The 13,615-nt window shown below is 48.0% G+C and overlaps 2 protein-coding genes across 4 annotated transcripts in view; both read right to left on the bottom strand.

The window, feature by feature from the left end:
* The window catches only part of WIPI2 (WD repeat domain, phosphoinositide interacting 2), a 39,789-nt gene extending 37,339 nt beyond the window's left edge, over window positions 1–2,450 (bottom strand). For 2 of the 3 annotated variants that reach the window (XM_040455785.1, XM_040455787.1), the window contains exon 1: window positions 2,194–2,448. In XM_040455785.1, coding sequence (XP_040311719.1) covers window positions 2,194–2,267 — 74 coding nt within the window. In that variant the 5' untranslated portion in view covers window positions 2,268–2,448. Of the gene's footprint in view, window positions 1–2,193 lie in introns of all 3 variants that reach the window. The other variant, XM_040455786.1, reaches the window with a different exon arrangement.
* Window positions 2,451–4,129: 1,679 nt separating this feature from the next.
* LOC121017835 (NADH dehydrogenase [ubiquinone] 1 beta subcomplex subunit 1-like) lies at window positions 4,130–4,424 on the bottom strand. The gene has a single exon (XM_040456311.1). It carries the CDS (start codon window positions 4,364–4,366, stop codon window positions 4,193–4,195), a length of 174 nt encoding a protein of 57 aa, XP_040312245.1. The 5' UTR covers window positions 4,367–4,424; the 3' UTR covers window positions 4,130–4,192.
* Window positions 4,425–13,615: the final 9,191 nt, after the last annotated feature.

Below are 13,615 nucleotides of genomic sequence, written 5' to 3'. Positions count from 1 at the left end.
TCAAGACAAATTAGCCATTTTAATCAATGATTAAATCCTATCTTCCCATTTCTTAATAATTTACTATAATCCCATCCTACTATTTCTTAACAGTTTACATTCATAGTATATCAAGGTTTCTGGCAAATCCAAATTATGACACAGAAACCTCCTGAACTTCCAGACTCACTGAGGAGTGAGGAAGCACGTGACTTTCAAGTGTGAAAAGGTCTAACTTCAGGCCAGACCGACATTTTCTACTGTGTATGTAATTTGAAAGCCCATTTGAAATAACAGCCAAAGAGAATATGTTCTCATATTTGATTTCCTTTCAACATAAATGATGAATAGTGAAAAGCTGGAAAAAAAAATGGTGGAAAACGTTTTGGAAATTCTCTAACTTATACAAGACATAAAAACCCAGAAAGCTACCGTTTCTTAACCGATCTCAAAACACTAAGGGCTTGGGGCACCTGGGTGGCTCAGTCGGTTGAGCGTCCGGCTTCGGCTCGGGTCATGACCTCACAGTCTGTGAGTTCGAGCCCCGCGTCGGGCTCTGTGCTGACAGCTCAGAGCCTGGAGCCTGCTTTGGATTCTGTGTCTCCCTCTCTCTCTGCTCCTCCCCCGCTTGCGATCTGTCTCTGTCTCAAAAATAAAAACGTTAAAAAAAAATTTAAAAACAAAACCAAAAAACACTAAGGGCTTAAAAACTAATCTGTTTGAAATGTTCTATTCGCTTCCTGGGTTCACATAACATAGTCTATCCCGATCACAACCACTGGCAACAGGTTATTCAAAATGCTTTTGCTGTGCTGGTTTTTACTCACGTGGAACACTAAGCGTTTGGTAGTTTTAATCTTTAAAGACTGCTACAGTATGATGCCTAAATTCACCATCCTCAAAATCCTACTTTTTAGGTAGAGAAGACAGTGGCAGAGTGGGAAGGGCAGTGGAAGAGACTCGGGCCTGCCCACACTCCACATTAACCAACTCTAGGACCCAGGCACAGCTCTGAGCCTTTGAGAACTTCAGTTTCCTCATCTGCACTTGGGAAAAGGGGATCTGCTTCCTTCTAACCTCAGCGCAGTCCCACTGCCGGGCCACCCGGCACTAACCTCACAATTCTGGGGAGGCGCTACCGAGTACCCGCTGCATGCCACGGACTTGATGCCTGCTTGCCATTCTACAATGAACTCTTCATTAAAAAAAAAAAAAAAAAAAAAAATCTCATTTTCTACTTTGCTGACTCCATTCCGCCAGTAACAACTCGACCAACTACTTACTACGAAGCCAATGACCCATTCCTCCTCACTTACATCACTTCCTCTTACTCACTTCCCAAGATGGCTCTCCTCCCTTCCACAGCTCCTTCCTTCTCCAGAAACTTCATCTAGTAACTATCCTCACAGGTCACCGAGACAGCCTCTGAAGAATCAGCTTCAAACCCATAGGCGTTTGGACCAACAGCGTCCCAAATCCATGGGTTGGCATCGGTGGGCCTCTCTTTCCCTAAGGATGGGCCCATTCCCTGAAGCACCAAGACTCCTCAGGTATTTCTCTGCCACATCCCCCTTGACTCAGTTTCTCCCCAGATCAGAGGCCAGGATTAAGGCTAAGTTTGTTTCTTGCTCGGGCAGGACATCGAAGTTACCTAAAAAAAAGAACAACGAGACAAGAAGAAAGGGAAAGAAAGGAAAAGGGCACTAAGAAAATGCAGAGACAAGGAGAAGGGCCTGAAGAGACAAGAAGGACCTGAAGAGGGGAAAGAGCGGGGGAAGAGGGCCGAGGGAGAAGGGCAGGTGGGGTAAGAGGAAGAAACCCACGCTCACTGCTCCAGAAGCGGCTGGGACAGCAAGTCAAGGCACAAAGTTCTGCCCCAACTTTGTGAGAAGGGCGGTCCCAAAAGGTAGGTAAAGCAATCTCTCCGTCGGTGGGTGAAAAGCCTCCTTATCTCCATCACTTTCCCCGCCCAGGGATCGCAGCTCCAGCGCAGAGCCCGGAGGGTCCCCGAGGGCAGCGCCCCTCCCTCCACGCTCCAGGCCCGCCCCCGGGGACGCCCCCGCCCGCCCCGGCCTCCACCCCGAACCTCCAGGCCGAATCTCCGGCCCTGAACCCGGCCTCAGGCTCCCGCCCGCCCCGGCCCCGGCCCCGGCCCTCGGGCCCGGACCCCCTCCCGGCCCCAGGCCTCGGACCCCAACCCCCGCCCGGCCTTACGTGTTGTCCTGGTTGAAGTTGGCGAAGAGCAGCTGGCCGGCGCCGGCCTCGCCGCTCTGACTCGCCAGGTTCATGGTGGGCGCGCGGCGGGCGAGCGGGGGGGGTGGCCCCGGCCGAGGGCTCGCGCGCGGGAGGGCGAGTCGGGTGCGCTCAGGGTCGGCGCCTGGCCCCGCTCGCCGCCTCGCTGGCCGCAGCTGGCTGCCCGGGGATCAACCGCCGCCTCATCCCGTGCCCGCTCTTGTTTATGCTCAGGAGCCGGGACGCCCTGCGCGCCGGCGCGGCCCCGCCTCCTCGGCGCACGGCCTCTCAGGGCGCAGGCGTATTGCGGAGGTCCCGCCCCTTCATCTCCGGCCAGGGCTGGGGTTCCGGTCGAACACGCGCACGCGTGGGGACGCGCAGGGGCGCGCCGGGCAGGGTAGCTGGCGTACGGAGGACGGCGCATGCGCAAGGGAAAAGTGAGTCCCTATGGTTTTATTAATATTAAAAGTGTCCGCTGTGTGCCTGTCCTTGCGCTAAGGATTTCTGTGCAGCATCTTATTTGATGCTTCTGGCAGGCCTACATAGAGACTATTGCGTCCCCACTTTACAGATTCGAAAACTGAGGCTCAGAAGTGTTAACCTAGTCGCCAAGTGTTCAATCTGAGAATTGTAACCCCGTTCTTTCCCTGAGGCGCCCGCTTTCTGGATCCGTGGCGGATTCAATCATATTTACGAGACACCTTCCATGTAAACTAAATGGGCCTCCCTCCCCTCAGAGAAGTTAACCCCGGAACACAATTACAAGCCGGAGTACAAGAGAGCACATGATGAGGTCACTCAACCTAGAGTTAAGGGACAGGGAATGTGCAGTCAGAGAAGGCTTCCTGGAGGAGGTAAGACCTGAAGTTTGAATAGTAGGTAACCTACGGAAGCATTCTGTATGGCAAAGGTTCAGAGGTGAGAGTGTGTCCAAGGGAACGCTCTGCTCAGCGTGTCTAAGTTTAGAGTGGGGTGATGGACACAAGATTGGGCTTGTGAAACTGGAAGTGGCCAAATCGAGCGGGGTGTTGTTAAGATACATTAAGCAAGAGCCTGGACATTATCTAAACAACGGGTTGCCATTGAAAACACTTAGGCAGGAGAATGGCACAATTCAATCTGTGCGCAGGGAAGCTAATTTTTAGCCCAGAGTCAAGAATGCGTTGCAAATCCTTGAGGAAACAATGGTCCTTTCCTTTAAAGGTGCTGGCTCTCCTACCTCCCACCGAACTCAAAAACTAGTTTGAGATGGATTGTGGACGTACTCGTGAAAGGTAAAACAGTCAAGTTTCTGGAAGAAAACGTAGGAGAATGCCTTCATGGCTCTGGAGTAAATGAAGTCTCCCAAATAAGTACTTTAAAAAGTACTCACCACAAAATAAAACGTTAATCTTCATCAGAACGGAGGGCAACTGCTCAGGGCGCCTGGGGGGCTCCGTCAGTTAAGTGCCCGACTCTTGGTTTCGGCTCAGGTGGTGATCTCACGTTATTGAGATCAAGCCACCCTGCTTGGGTTTCTGTCTCTCTCTCTCTCTCTCTCTCTCTCTCTGCGCCTCCCCAGCTCACTCGTGCTCTCTTTCTCTCTCTCTCAAAAATAAATAAACTTTATGGGGCACCTGGCTGCTCAGTCGGTTAAGCAGCCAACTTCAGCTCAGGTCATGATCTCGCCGTCCGTGAGTTCCAGCCCCGCGTCTGGCTCTGTGCTGTCAGCTTGGAGCCTGGAGCCTGCTTTGGATTCTGGGTCTCCCTCTCTCTCTGCCCCTGTCCCACTCATGCTCTGTCTCTCTCGCTCTCAAAAATAAAGAAACAAACAAATAAACTTTAAAAACAACTTCTCGTCAAGACAGGTCAAGAAGGCAAGCCTCAGAATGAGTGGGGTACCTAAGCTTTCAATACATACACTTGAAATACATTTTGAAAATAGTGTGTTTTTATTTCCTAATTTTTTTAAGGTGAACATTCTTTATTTCAGTCACAGCCTTTATTTCCAGGTGACTTCTTCACTGGGTCTCAATTCCCTTTTAAGCAACACACTCTTGTTCTGGAAGGCAGTTCGTTTTTCATCATTCTTTTTGTCTAGATAACATCCAAGGACAAATCCCACGGGTACAAGTGTATGTACCCAGTGGTCACAAACAATCTGAAGTACGTTCATCACAGATGCTGCGCCCTTGGTGCCAAAACACGGCTCCACGGCCAAGGGCAACGGCGAGCTCAGCCCTGTTGTACACATTGTTGACAAAGGACTTCTTTCCAGAACGTTAGAAGAATTTCTACAAATCAATGAGGAAAATACCAACTCATTTTTGGGTACTTGAGCATGGTACTTCAGAAAATATCAAAACGGCTAATGAGCACCTGAGAAGGTGATCATCATTAATACTCATCAAGAAAATGCAAATTAAGAGCAAATGAGATACTACAAGCATCCACCTGTTAAAATCAAATACAAATGGAGACCAGACTCGAAAATTCTGAGTTGACAACGCCAGTGTCGTCATACAAGCAAAGCTTAATTTAGCTTATTTTGCAAGACTAGCAAAAGCTAACTTGACCTTGCTTGTGCCTCTGAAAATCACAAGCGAAACCAAAGTAGTTCCCCAAAGTTGATGTGAGGCGACCACCAGCAAATTTCCTTTTAGTTTAGAAGATTCTAATACTGTACCCAATCACTAAAGAGCAAATAGTCATTGCTTCCACGCTCCACACTCTAGAAGCTGCTCTATGATGATATACCTCTGAGCCTCATTCTGTGTTTTGGTGTGAGTGCTCCTCATTTGCAAACTGTCTTTTTGGTGGGTGCACCATAAACTTCTAACTATTACTTCAGCAATTCGCTGATTTTCTTTTTTTAAGTTTATTTATTTTTGAGGGAGAGAGACAGAATGCGAGCAGGGGAGGGGCAGAGAGAGAGGGAGACCCAGGATCCGAGGCAGGCTCCAGGCTCTGAGCTGTCAGCACAGAGCCCGACGTGCTAGAACTCACAAACCCCAAGATCACGACCTGAGCCGAAGTTGGACGCTTAACCCACCCTGAGCCACCCAGGCGCCCCGATATTCTTTTTTTGTTCTGAACTTTTGACATAACGTGTTGGCTAAAATTAAAATGGTTGACAACGCAAAGTGTAGACAATAATTGCAGAGCAACTGGAACTCTCATAACACTGTGAGGAAAAGTCTTAAATGGCTAGACTCAGCGCCCCTGGCTGGCTCAGGCGGCAGAGCAGTGACTCTTGATCTTGGGGTTGTAAGTTCGAGCCCCACGTTGACTGTAGAGATCACTTCAATATAAAATCTTTTTTAAAAAATGAATTGTTAGAATCACCTTGGAAAACCGTTTGACAGTATTTACTAAAGTTAAACATACATATTCCCTGTGACTCAGACAGTTCACTTCTAGGTGTATGTACTCAGTGGTAACTAATGCATATTTTCCCCAAAAGACAGGTATAGGAACGCTCACAGTTGCTTTACTCGTAATAATCGCAAACTAGAGATAACCCAAACATTCATCTACAGCAGAATGAGTAAGTAAATGGGGGTACATTCATACAGAAGAATACTACAGACCAATTAAAAGGCCATACGCATATGAGTGAATCTCACAGATACAATACTGAGTTTAAAAAGCCAGATGCAAAGGAATATATGAGGCCCTGTGTGGCTCAGTCAGTTAAGCGTCCGACTCTTGATTCCGGCTTAGGTTACGATCTCATGGTTCATAGGATTGAGCCCACATCAGCCTTCATGCTGACAGTATGGAGCCTGCTTGGGATTTTCTCTCTCTCTCTCTCTCTCTCTCTCTCTCTCTCTCTCTCCCCCTCCCCTGCTTGTGCTTTGTCTCTGAGAATAAATAGACTTAAAGGGGGCACCTGGGTGGCTCAATCATTTAAGCATTCAACTTCGGTTCAGGTCACGATCTCACGGTTTGTCAGTTCGAGCCCCACGTCAAAGTCAGTGCTCACAGCCCAGAGCCTGGAGCCTGCTTTGGATTCTGTGTCTCCCTCTTCTCTTTGCCCCTCCCCTGCTCGCATTCTGTCTTTCTCTCTCTCTCAAAAATAAACATTAAAAAAAAAAAGGATATATACTGTATGAATCTATTTATATGAAGTCAAAAATAGGCAGAGTAGTGGTTACCTCTGGCGGGGGATTGGTTCGGAGGGGACATGAGGGGAACCAGCTGGAGTGCTAGAGCTGCCCTCTGTCTTGATTTCGGTGGTTGGCTACATGGGCATGGACATATGTAAATGTATAAATATACGTATGTGAATGCCCATGTGGCCGATCGCCAATCACCAGAAGTCAAGATGTAACACAGGAGCAACGTCTTTAGTGGTGTATCTATCAGTTGGCACAGTTTCCTACGGACCATTAGTTTTGAACAAAGCCACATAAAGAGGTGCCTGAAGAAATCTCCTGGGTTCTCAACACAGTTCTTGGCTTCATTTGGAAAAGCCACCTGGTTTCCCCTCGTTCGTCGGAATCTATCACTTCATCCAGGATAGTAACTTCTATCGGTTCAGCAAGTGAGGATTTCCAAATGGCCAGAGGGTCGACTCAGTTTCCAATCTACCTGAACCATGAGTCTGTTCCCTGGAGTAGTAGGGGTCCTTTGGGTACTAGAACCTCAAAATCCAGGGAGCCCAGGGGTGTGTGGATGGAAACAAAACATTTTCAGTGGATTATTCTTTGTCACATGCAAGAAGACCCTACCACCTCCACTCCCGGTTTGCAGGCATGTATTGCCTACTGTGGAATGACAACCCAACCCCACAGGGTGTGGTCTCTTAGCTGGTGCCACAACTAAACCTTCAGTAAGCCATTCTGCCATCTCTTTAGGCAATAGGGCACATGATAAGGACGGTGAATTCCAAGGGCATGAGCACACTGTCAAAGCTTCCTCACCACCGTGTGAATTTCCGGTCAGAAGAGATGGGGTATGAACTGGATAACCCTCTTAAAAATGGTCACCTCCCTACTTTCTTCTATTCCTCATCCCTCTCCTTGCTCTCTGTCTCTAATAGTACTTATCACTTTCCGATGGACCACAAAACGCCCCCTCCTGACCAGAACATAATCCTCCACTGAGGGAGGATTTTTGTCTGTATCGTTCACTGTGCGATCCCATTCCCTAGAATGCTAGAACTTAGTCCTTGAACAACTCAGCTCTGGGCTTCCATTCCTGCGGGCCAGAATGGGCTGGCGCTCAGGGCTGCTCCCCACCTGCCCAGATTTTGATTCCCTGCTCTATGATCTGGGAGATATGTTGGGAACCACGGACAAGCGTTGCTGGGGAGCAGACTGGGATTGCGCCAAAGAGCTTGACCTGCGTGTGACTCAGAAATGCACCCTCATGTCCCAGCTCCCCTGGGGAGGACATGAGCTGACATTGCTGATGGCAGACAGAGCAGGAAGGATGCTCTCCTGAGCTTCTGTCATCACTGCTTCCCTCCCTCCTGTCAACCTTAGAACAGAACCATCATCTGCCGGTGCTCAAAAAACTCCCCAAGTATTCTTCTTATGTGCAACGTTCAGAGATGAGCAATCCTCCCACAGGCGAGTTCCTAAATAAACCCGTGGGTTAAACAGCTGGCACGGAGGAGGGAACTAAGGGCTGAGTGAAAGGGTGCTGGAGCGCACCTTGCATGAGGTGAGGCAGTGGGAGAGAGGTTGGGATACGCACCACACCGAAATCGCACAGGCATACCGAGATTCGGATCCTGGCTCCGATTCTCACGAGCTGCGCCTCATCAGGTGAGCCACGTAACCTCTCCGAGCATGTTTCCTCAACAATAACAAGCGCTAGAATAATTCACCTCTGGAGAATGCTGTGGGGATTGAATGGGTGGGAAGGAAGCCCTTCCAGAATTGTGGAGCAAGAATCTCTGAAAACCATTCCTCCATGAAGGCAAAGAGAACGCTGGCAAAAATGATCGAAATCAACCTTTTCGGAACTCTGGAAATTAACAACAAAAGGCTCGCAACCATCTAAGAAGCTTTTGTTCAAACAAGACAGCCGCGTCTCAGCGACAGCAGTGAGATTTGTGGCCTTTTAATTTTCCCTAATCTCATCTCTCTATCCAAGATCCATGGTAGCCTTGAAAATCAGCAGCCTTACAACTGTGATAGATGTAAAAACAAACAGCCTAGTGGTCACTGGAGGTGGGCAGAAAGGGCTTGGAGCTCCCCCAGAAGCCCCATCCCCAGAGAATGGTCACTATTTGACCTGCCTGATACTTTGCTGAAAAACTCCCTTTCAGAGCTTGTCTTTATTTGATCCAAGGGTTTGCCAGCTCATCCCCAAGACATTTGGCCAAAACAATCATTGGCAATTGTATTGTATTGTATTGCAACTGCCTTGAGGTTACCAGTTAGGGCGAATAAGGGACTAAGCAAAACCAAAACTAAAACACACAAAAAACAAATCCTTGAAAGGAATGTCTGGGGGATGAGATGTCCATAAGAAGCTTTGAAATGCTCCTGGCATATTCCTGAGAGTCCACAAAAAACTGTGAGACACACAAAGAAACGGGAAAGTATGGCCCCCAAACAGGGGGAAAAGTTATTGCCTTTGAAGGGACCCAGAGGGTAGGTTTAGTGGAAAAGATTTGAAAGCATCTATTACAAATAAATTCAAAAAACCAAAAGAAACCATACTTGAAGAATTGAGATGGGTATGATGACCGTGTCTCACCAAAGAGAATCTCAATGAAGAGACAGAAATCATAGAAATCTGTTCAGAAAATACTAGAGGCCATCAGGCTGAAATGAAGCCATGGAGGACAGTAACTCAAAACCACATGAAGAAATAAAGAGCACTTGTAAAGCTACAACGTAGGTAAATACAGAGATAGCCTGAGTGTATTGCTCTGGTAACTCTTCTTCTGTTTGACTCGAAAGACAATGGCATAAAAATAATTAGAATGTTGTATTGATGGACTTCAACTGTATAAAGCTGTATGAAGATGATGATTCAGTACAAAGGTCTTCATTTTCTTTTAGCACTGCTCAACAGTTTTCCATATATAGGCCTTGTAGTTCGTTGGTTAAACTCATTCCTTAGTATTTTATTCTTTTTTTTTTTTTTTTTTTTATTTATTTTTGGGACAGAGAGAGACAGAGCATGAACGGGGGAGGAGCAGAGAGAGAGGGAGACACAGAATCGGAAACAGGCTCCAGGCTCTGAGCCATCAGCCCAGAGCCTGACGCGGGGCTCGAACTCACGGACCGCGAGATCGTGACCTGGCTGAAGTCGGACGCTTAACCGACTGCGCCACCCAGGCGCCCCAGTATTTTATTCTTTTTGATGCAAGCATAAATGAATTTTTTGTTAGTTTCATTTCAGGTTACTCATTGCTAGTATATAAAAACTCTTGATTTTCATATATTGTTCTGGTACTACCAAAACAAATAGTTTTGTTTCAGCGGATTCCTTAAAATTTTCTGTATACACTAGCACATTATCTGCAAATAGGGTTTACTCCTTCCTTTCTAATATGGAGGCCTCTTATTTCTTTTACCTCGGCACACGTCTCTGGCCAGTTGTCCCAGCTAAAACCTTTAGCAGAGTGTTGAAGAAAAGTGGCAAGAGCAGACATCTTTGTCTCATTCCTGATCCTGGAGGGAAAACGTTACGTCTTCCACCATTAAGTATGAGGTTAGCTCATGAGTTTTTTGTAGATGCTCTTTATCATGTGGGTGAAATTTCCTTCTATTCCTAGCAGTTGAGTTTTATCACGAAAGGTGGTTAGGTTTTATTAAAAGCATTTCTGCAGCTATAGGATGATCACGTGGTTTCTGTTCTTTATTCTATTAACATAGTATATTACATTGATCAGTTATCTTTCTTCCTTTCTTCCTTTCTTTCTTTCTGAGAGAGAGAGAGAGAGAGAGAGAGAGAGAAAGAGAAAGAGAGAGAATGTGTGCACAAGGGGAGGAGAGGGGCAGAGGGGGAGAGAGAGTATCTTAAGCAAGCTCCTCATAGGGTCACCCAGGAGCCCTGACCAAATGGAATTTATCCCTGGAATGCAACATAAGAAAACTGATCAGGGGCACATAGGTAACTCAGTCAGTTAAGCATGCAACTCTTGATTTGGGCTCAGGCCATGATCTCACGATCACAGGATCAAACCCTGAGTTGGGCTCCAAGTTGGATGTGTAGCCTGCTTAGGATTCTCTCCCTCTCTCTCTCTTTCTCTCTCTGCCCCTCCCCTACGTGAGCACCCTCTCTCTCTCTCTCTCTCTCTCTCTCTCTCTCTCTCTCTCAAATAAAAAAAATTATTTTAAATTCCATTTGGTCATGGTATACAATTCTTTTAATTTTCTGTCAGATACGGTTTGCTAGTATTCTCTTTTTTTTGAGAATTGTATATTAGGAATATTTTTTTTTTTGTAGGGTTTTCTCTCCTTTTGGTATTTTTCTCTAGCTTTGTGGTAAGATAATGCTAGTCTCATAAAATGAGTTAGTAAATGTTCCCTCCTTTTCTATTTTTTGGAAGAGTTTGAGAAGAATTGATGTTAATTTGTCTGTCAATGTTTAGTAGAATTTTCCAGTGAAGCCTGTGTATAGGTCATGCTGTCTGGTTTCTTTTCATGTCTCACAATTTTTCTCGAAAACTAGACATTTTAAGTAATATATTGTAGTAACTTTGGATACTGGTCCTCTCTGCTCCTGCCTCGGGAGATGTTATTGTTGTTGGCTTGGTAATTTGTGTATTTGTTCGGTGACTTGGTTGAACCAATTCTGAGAAGTCAGTCCCACCCCTGCATCCCTCAACTCTCGGTATGCAATTTCTGATCTCCCCACTCAGATTTTTTTCCTCTCATTTTCGCCTTAAAGTTTTTTTTTAAACGTTTATTCATTTTTGAGAGACAGAGAGAGACAGAGCTTGAGCAGGGGAGGGGCAGAGAGAGAGGGACACATAGAATTGGAAGCAGGCTCCAGGTTCTGAGCTGTCAGCACAGAGCCCGACACGGGGCTCAAACCCGTGAACTGCGAGATCATGACCTGAGCAGAAGTCAGAGGCTTATCTTCCTGAGCCACCCAGGCGCCCCTTATTTTCGCTTTTTAACCTGCCTACCTGGGGACGTCTCTGGCTCAGCCTAAGCGACCGATGGGTCAAAGGTTCTGTAAGGCCCTAGGTCAGTTAGATTTTTACCTGCTACTGTTGTACGTGTGGCCTAGAAGCTACTATCACAGTTCAGAGAGTTTGTTTCTGCCTTCTGTTCGGCCGGAAACTAGTAGCTCAGAGTTCTTTCTGTGGTCTCTCCCAATGGGGTGGAGCCCTGGGCTTGCACACCGTCTTTCAGGTGGCCAGAGTTGACTTGGATAGCATTTCAACCCCTATGGCTTGCTTGGAGCCACCACTGAGGAATAGTAGCTACTGTCCAGTACGTGTGGGTCCGAAGTTCTGGTAAGTTCCTTGTGCCATTGAGGCATCCACCTGTTTCAGCGAGAGCTGGGTGCGGCATGGGGAATGCCTTGGAGTTTACCCTGAGTGCTGTTCTGAATGCCTTGGAGTGGGTACAGTCTTCCTGATTCCCAGAGCTGTCTGCCATCCCGGGAAGGCCGTGGGAATCTGCCAGCTCTCCCTCCAGGCTTGGAGTTTTCAACTCTACACGACACCAGTCTTCTCAGCATAGCTGCTCAGCTCCTCCTCCTGGAGCCTGCCACTTCCTCTGGGCAGGACGCTGGGCCACTTCACCTGAGCCGGGTGGGGACCAGATTTTCTGGGAGTGATGCTCTTGCCCTATGAGTGAGCAGCAGGGCAGGGTGGGGTGGCTGGCCTGGTCTTCGTGGCTTCCACTGCTGTGAGTGCAGAGTGAGCTGGGATGGGGGCGACTGGGGCCCCAGTGTTCTCAGCTGTGCCCCAGGGTGAGGGCTGGGCAGAGCAGGGACTGGGGACTCCAGGCCAGTCACATGGCCTGGACCAGAGTTTCTGTGGTGCGGTTGGGTCGGAGAGTGAATCTGGAGCCCTGGACTGAACGGGGTGGGGGGGCGGGGGGGGAGGGAGCCTCTTTCCCTGGCTGCACCAGCCCTGCACCAGCAGGGCTGGCCTGCACCAGCAAAGGTGGATGAGCCAGGGGGCGTGGCTTTTACAGAGATTTAGATTTTCTTGAATGAAAGTTTTTCTATTTGCCATATGCCCTTACAAGCATTTCCAGAGGCTTTGAATGATTGGTTTTGAATATTGTCATCAGATGAATTGCTGTTTTGCTGGGGAGAGGGTCTACAAGTCCCCTTCCTCCAACATTACAGAGTTCTACAACACACCTGGGAGATATGTCCAACTTCTCCAGGGCGACAGCCTCCAATCAGGCCACCAGAGACTTTCCTCCCATCACTGTCGAGCTCTCCTACCCTCCTGCCTGCCTTCCAGTCCATCAAACAAGTGACAGTGGCCGACCTCCTTGTTGTGGAAGCACCGAATAGCCTCTGCCTGCCCGGGTCTGGGTGGTCTCGCTCACTCCCATGGAGAGAGCATGAAAAGAGAAACAAAGGACCGCCCACCGAGGTGGGAAGGCCTTGGAAGGGAGTGGTTCCCTGACCTGCTTTGGGTTTTCCCATCGCGGGAATAGTTGACCCTAACCTTCTGGAACTCAGGGGAGAGGTCTAGACAGAAGAAATAAATCTGGGAGTAAAAAATGTGATGGGAAGAGAAAAGCCACAAAGTGAGACATTCTAGATACCCATCAACTGGGAAATGCTGTTTTAAAGATGGTAGGATGGCCATACAGTGGAATCCAGTAGCAAAGTGCCTTCAATCCCAGGGCCTGGAAATGCCCCCAGGGTATGCATGGTGTTCAGTGAAAAAGCCAGGCTCACTATGTGACTGGTGAGGGCAGCATCACCGGTTTTCTCTGATTGGTTCCAAGTTGGAAGTGGGGACAAACAGGAAGGAAGCTGTCAGTTATCGATGGATCCAGTGTGGCATTTGGGGCCAATGGCTACTGGGGAGGTTGTCTGACATCCTGGACTGGTTGCTGTGGGTGGTAGGTCAGAGTTCGATCCTCATTTGCGGACTGGCCACTGCCCGTTTGTATATTCAGTCTCCCACATCCTCAATGAACAGCGTAGATGCTATCTCCAAAATACAGTTAGGAACTAACCACTCCCCCAGCCACCATCATCTCTGGCACCATCATCCCAGGCACCATCATCATCAACATCCCAGGCACCATCATCTCTGACCTTGTGGTGAGAAAAGTCTTCCTTCTGGTTTCCACGCTTTCACCCTTGCCCCCTTTCAACCAATGGGAAGCACTGCTCAGAGGAACCCTAAAGGCAATGGGGTCATGGACACCCTCTCCACCCCAATACCCAATCGAATCCAATTTCCTCACCATGGTCTACAAGCACCTGTTCTGTGCAATCGCTGCACCTGCTTCCATTTCACCCGGGACCA

The sequence above is a fragment of the Herpailurus yagouaroundi genome, unplaced genomic scaffold, assembly GCF_014898765.1.
Source record: "Herpailurus yagouaroundi ecotype Mexico unplaced genomic scaffold, PumYag 216, whole genome shotgun sequence".
Classification (NCBI taxonomy): domain Eukaryota; kingdom Metazoa; phylum Chordata; class Mammalia; order Carnivora; family Felidae; genus Herpailurus; species Herpailurus yagouaroundi.
This window is presented reverse-complemented; position numbering and strand designations above follow the sequence as displayed.

What these genes read in the sequence shown, in the direction of transcription:
- LOC121017835 (XM_040456311.1), bottom strand. Translation starts at nt 4,366, where the DNA reads ATGAACGTACTTCAGATTGTTTGTGACCACTGGGTACATACACTTGTA.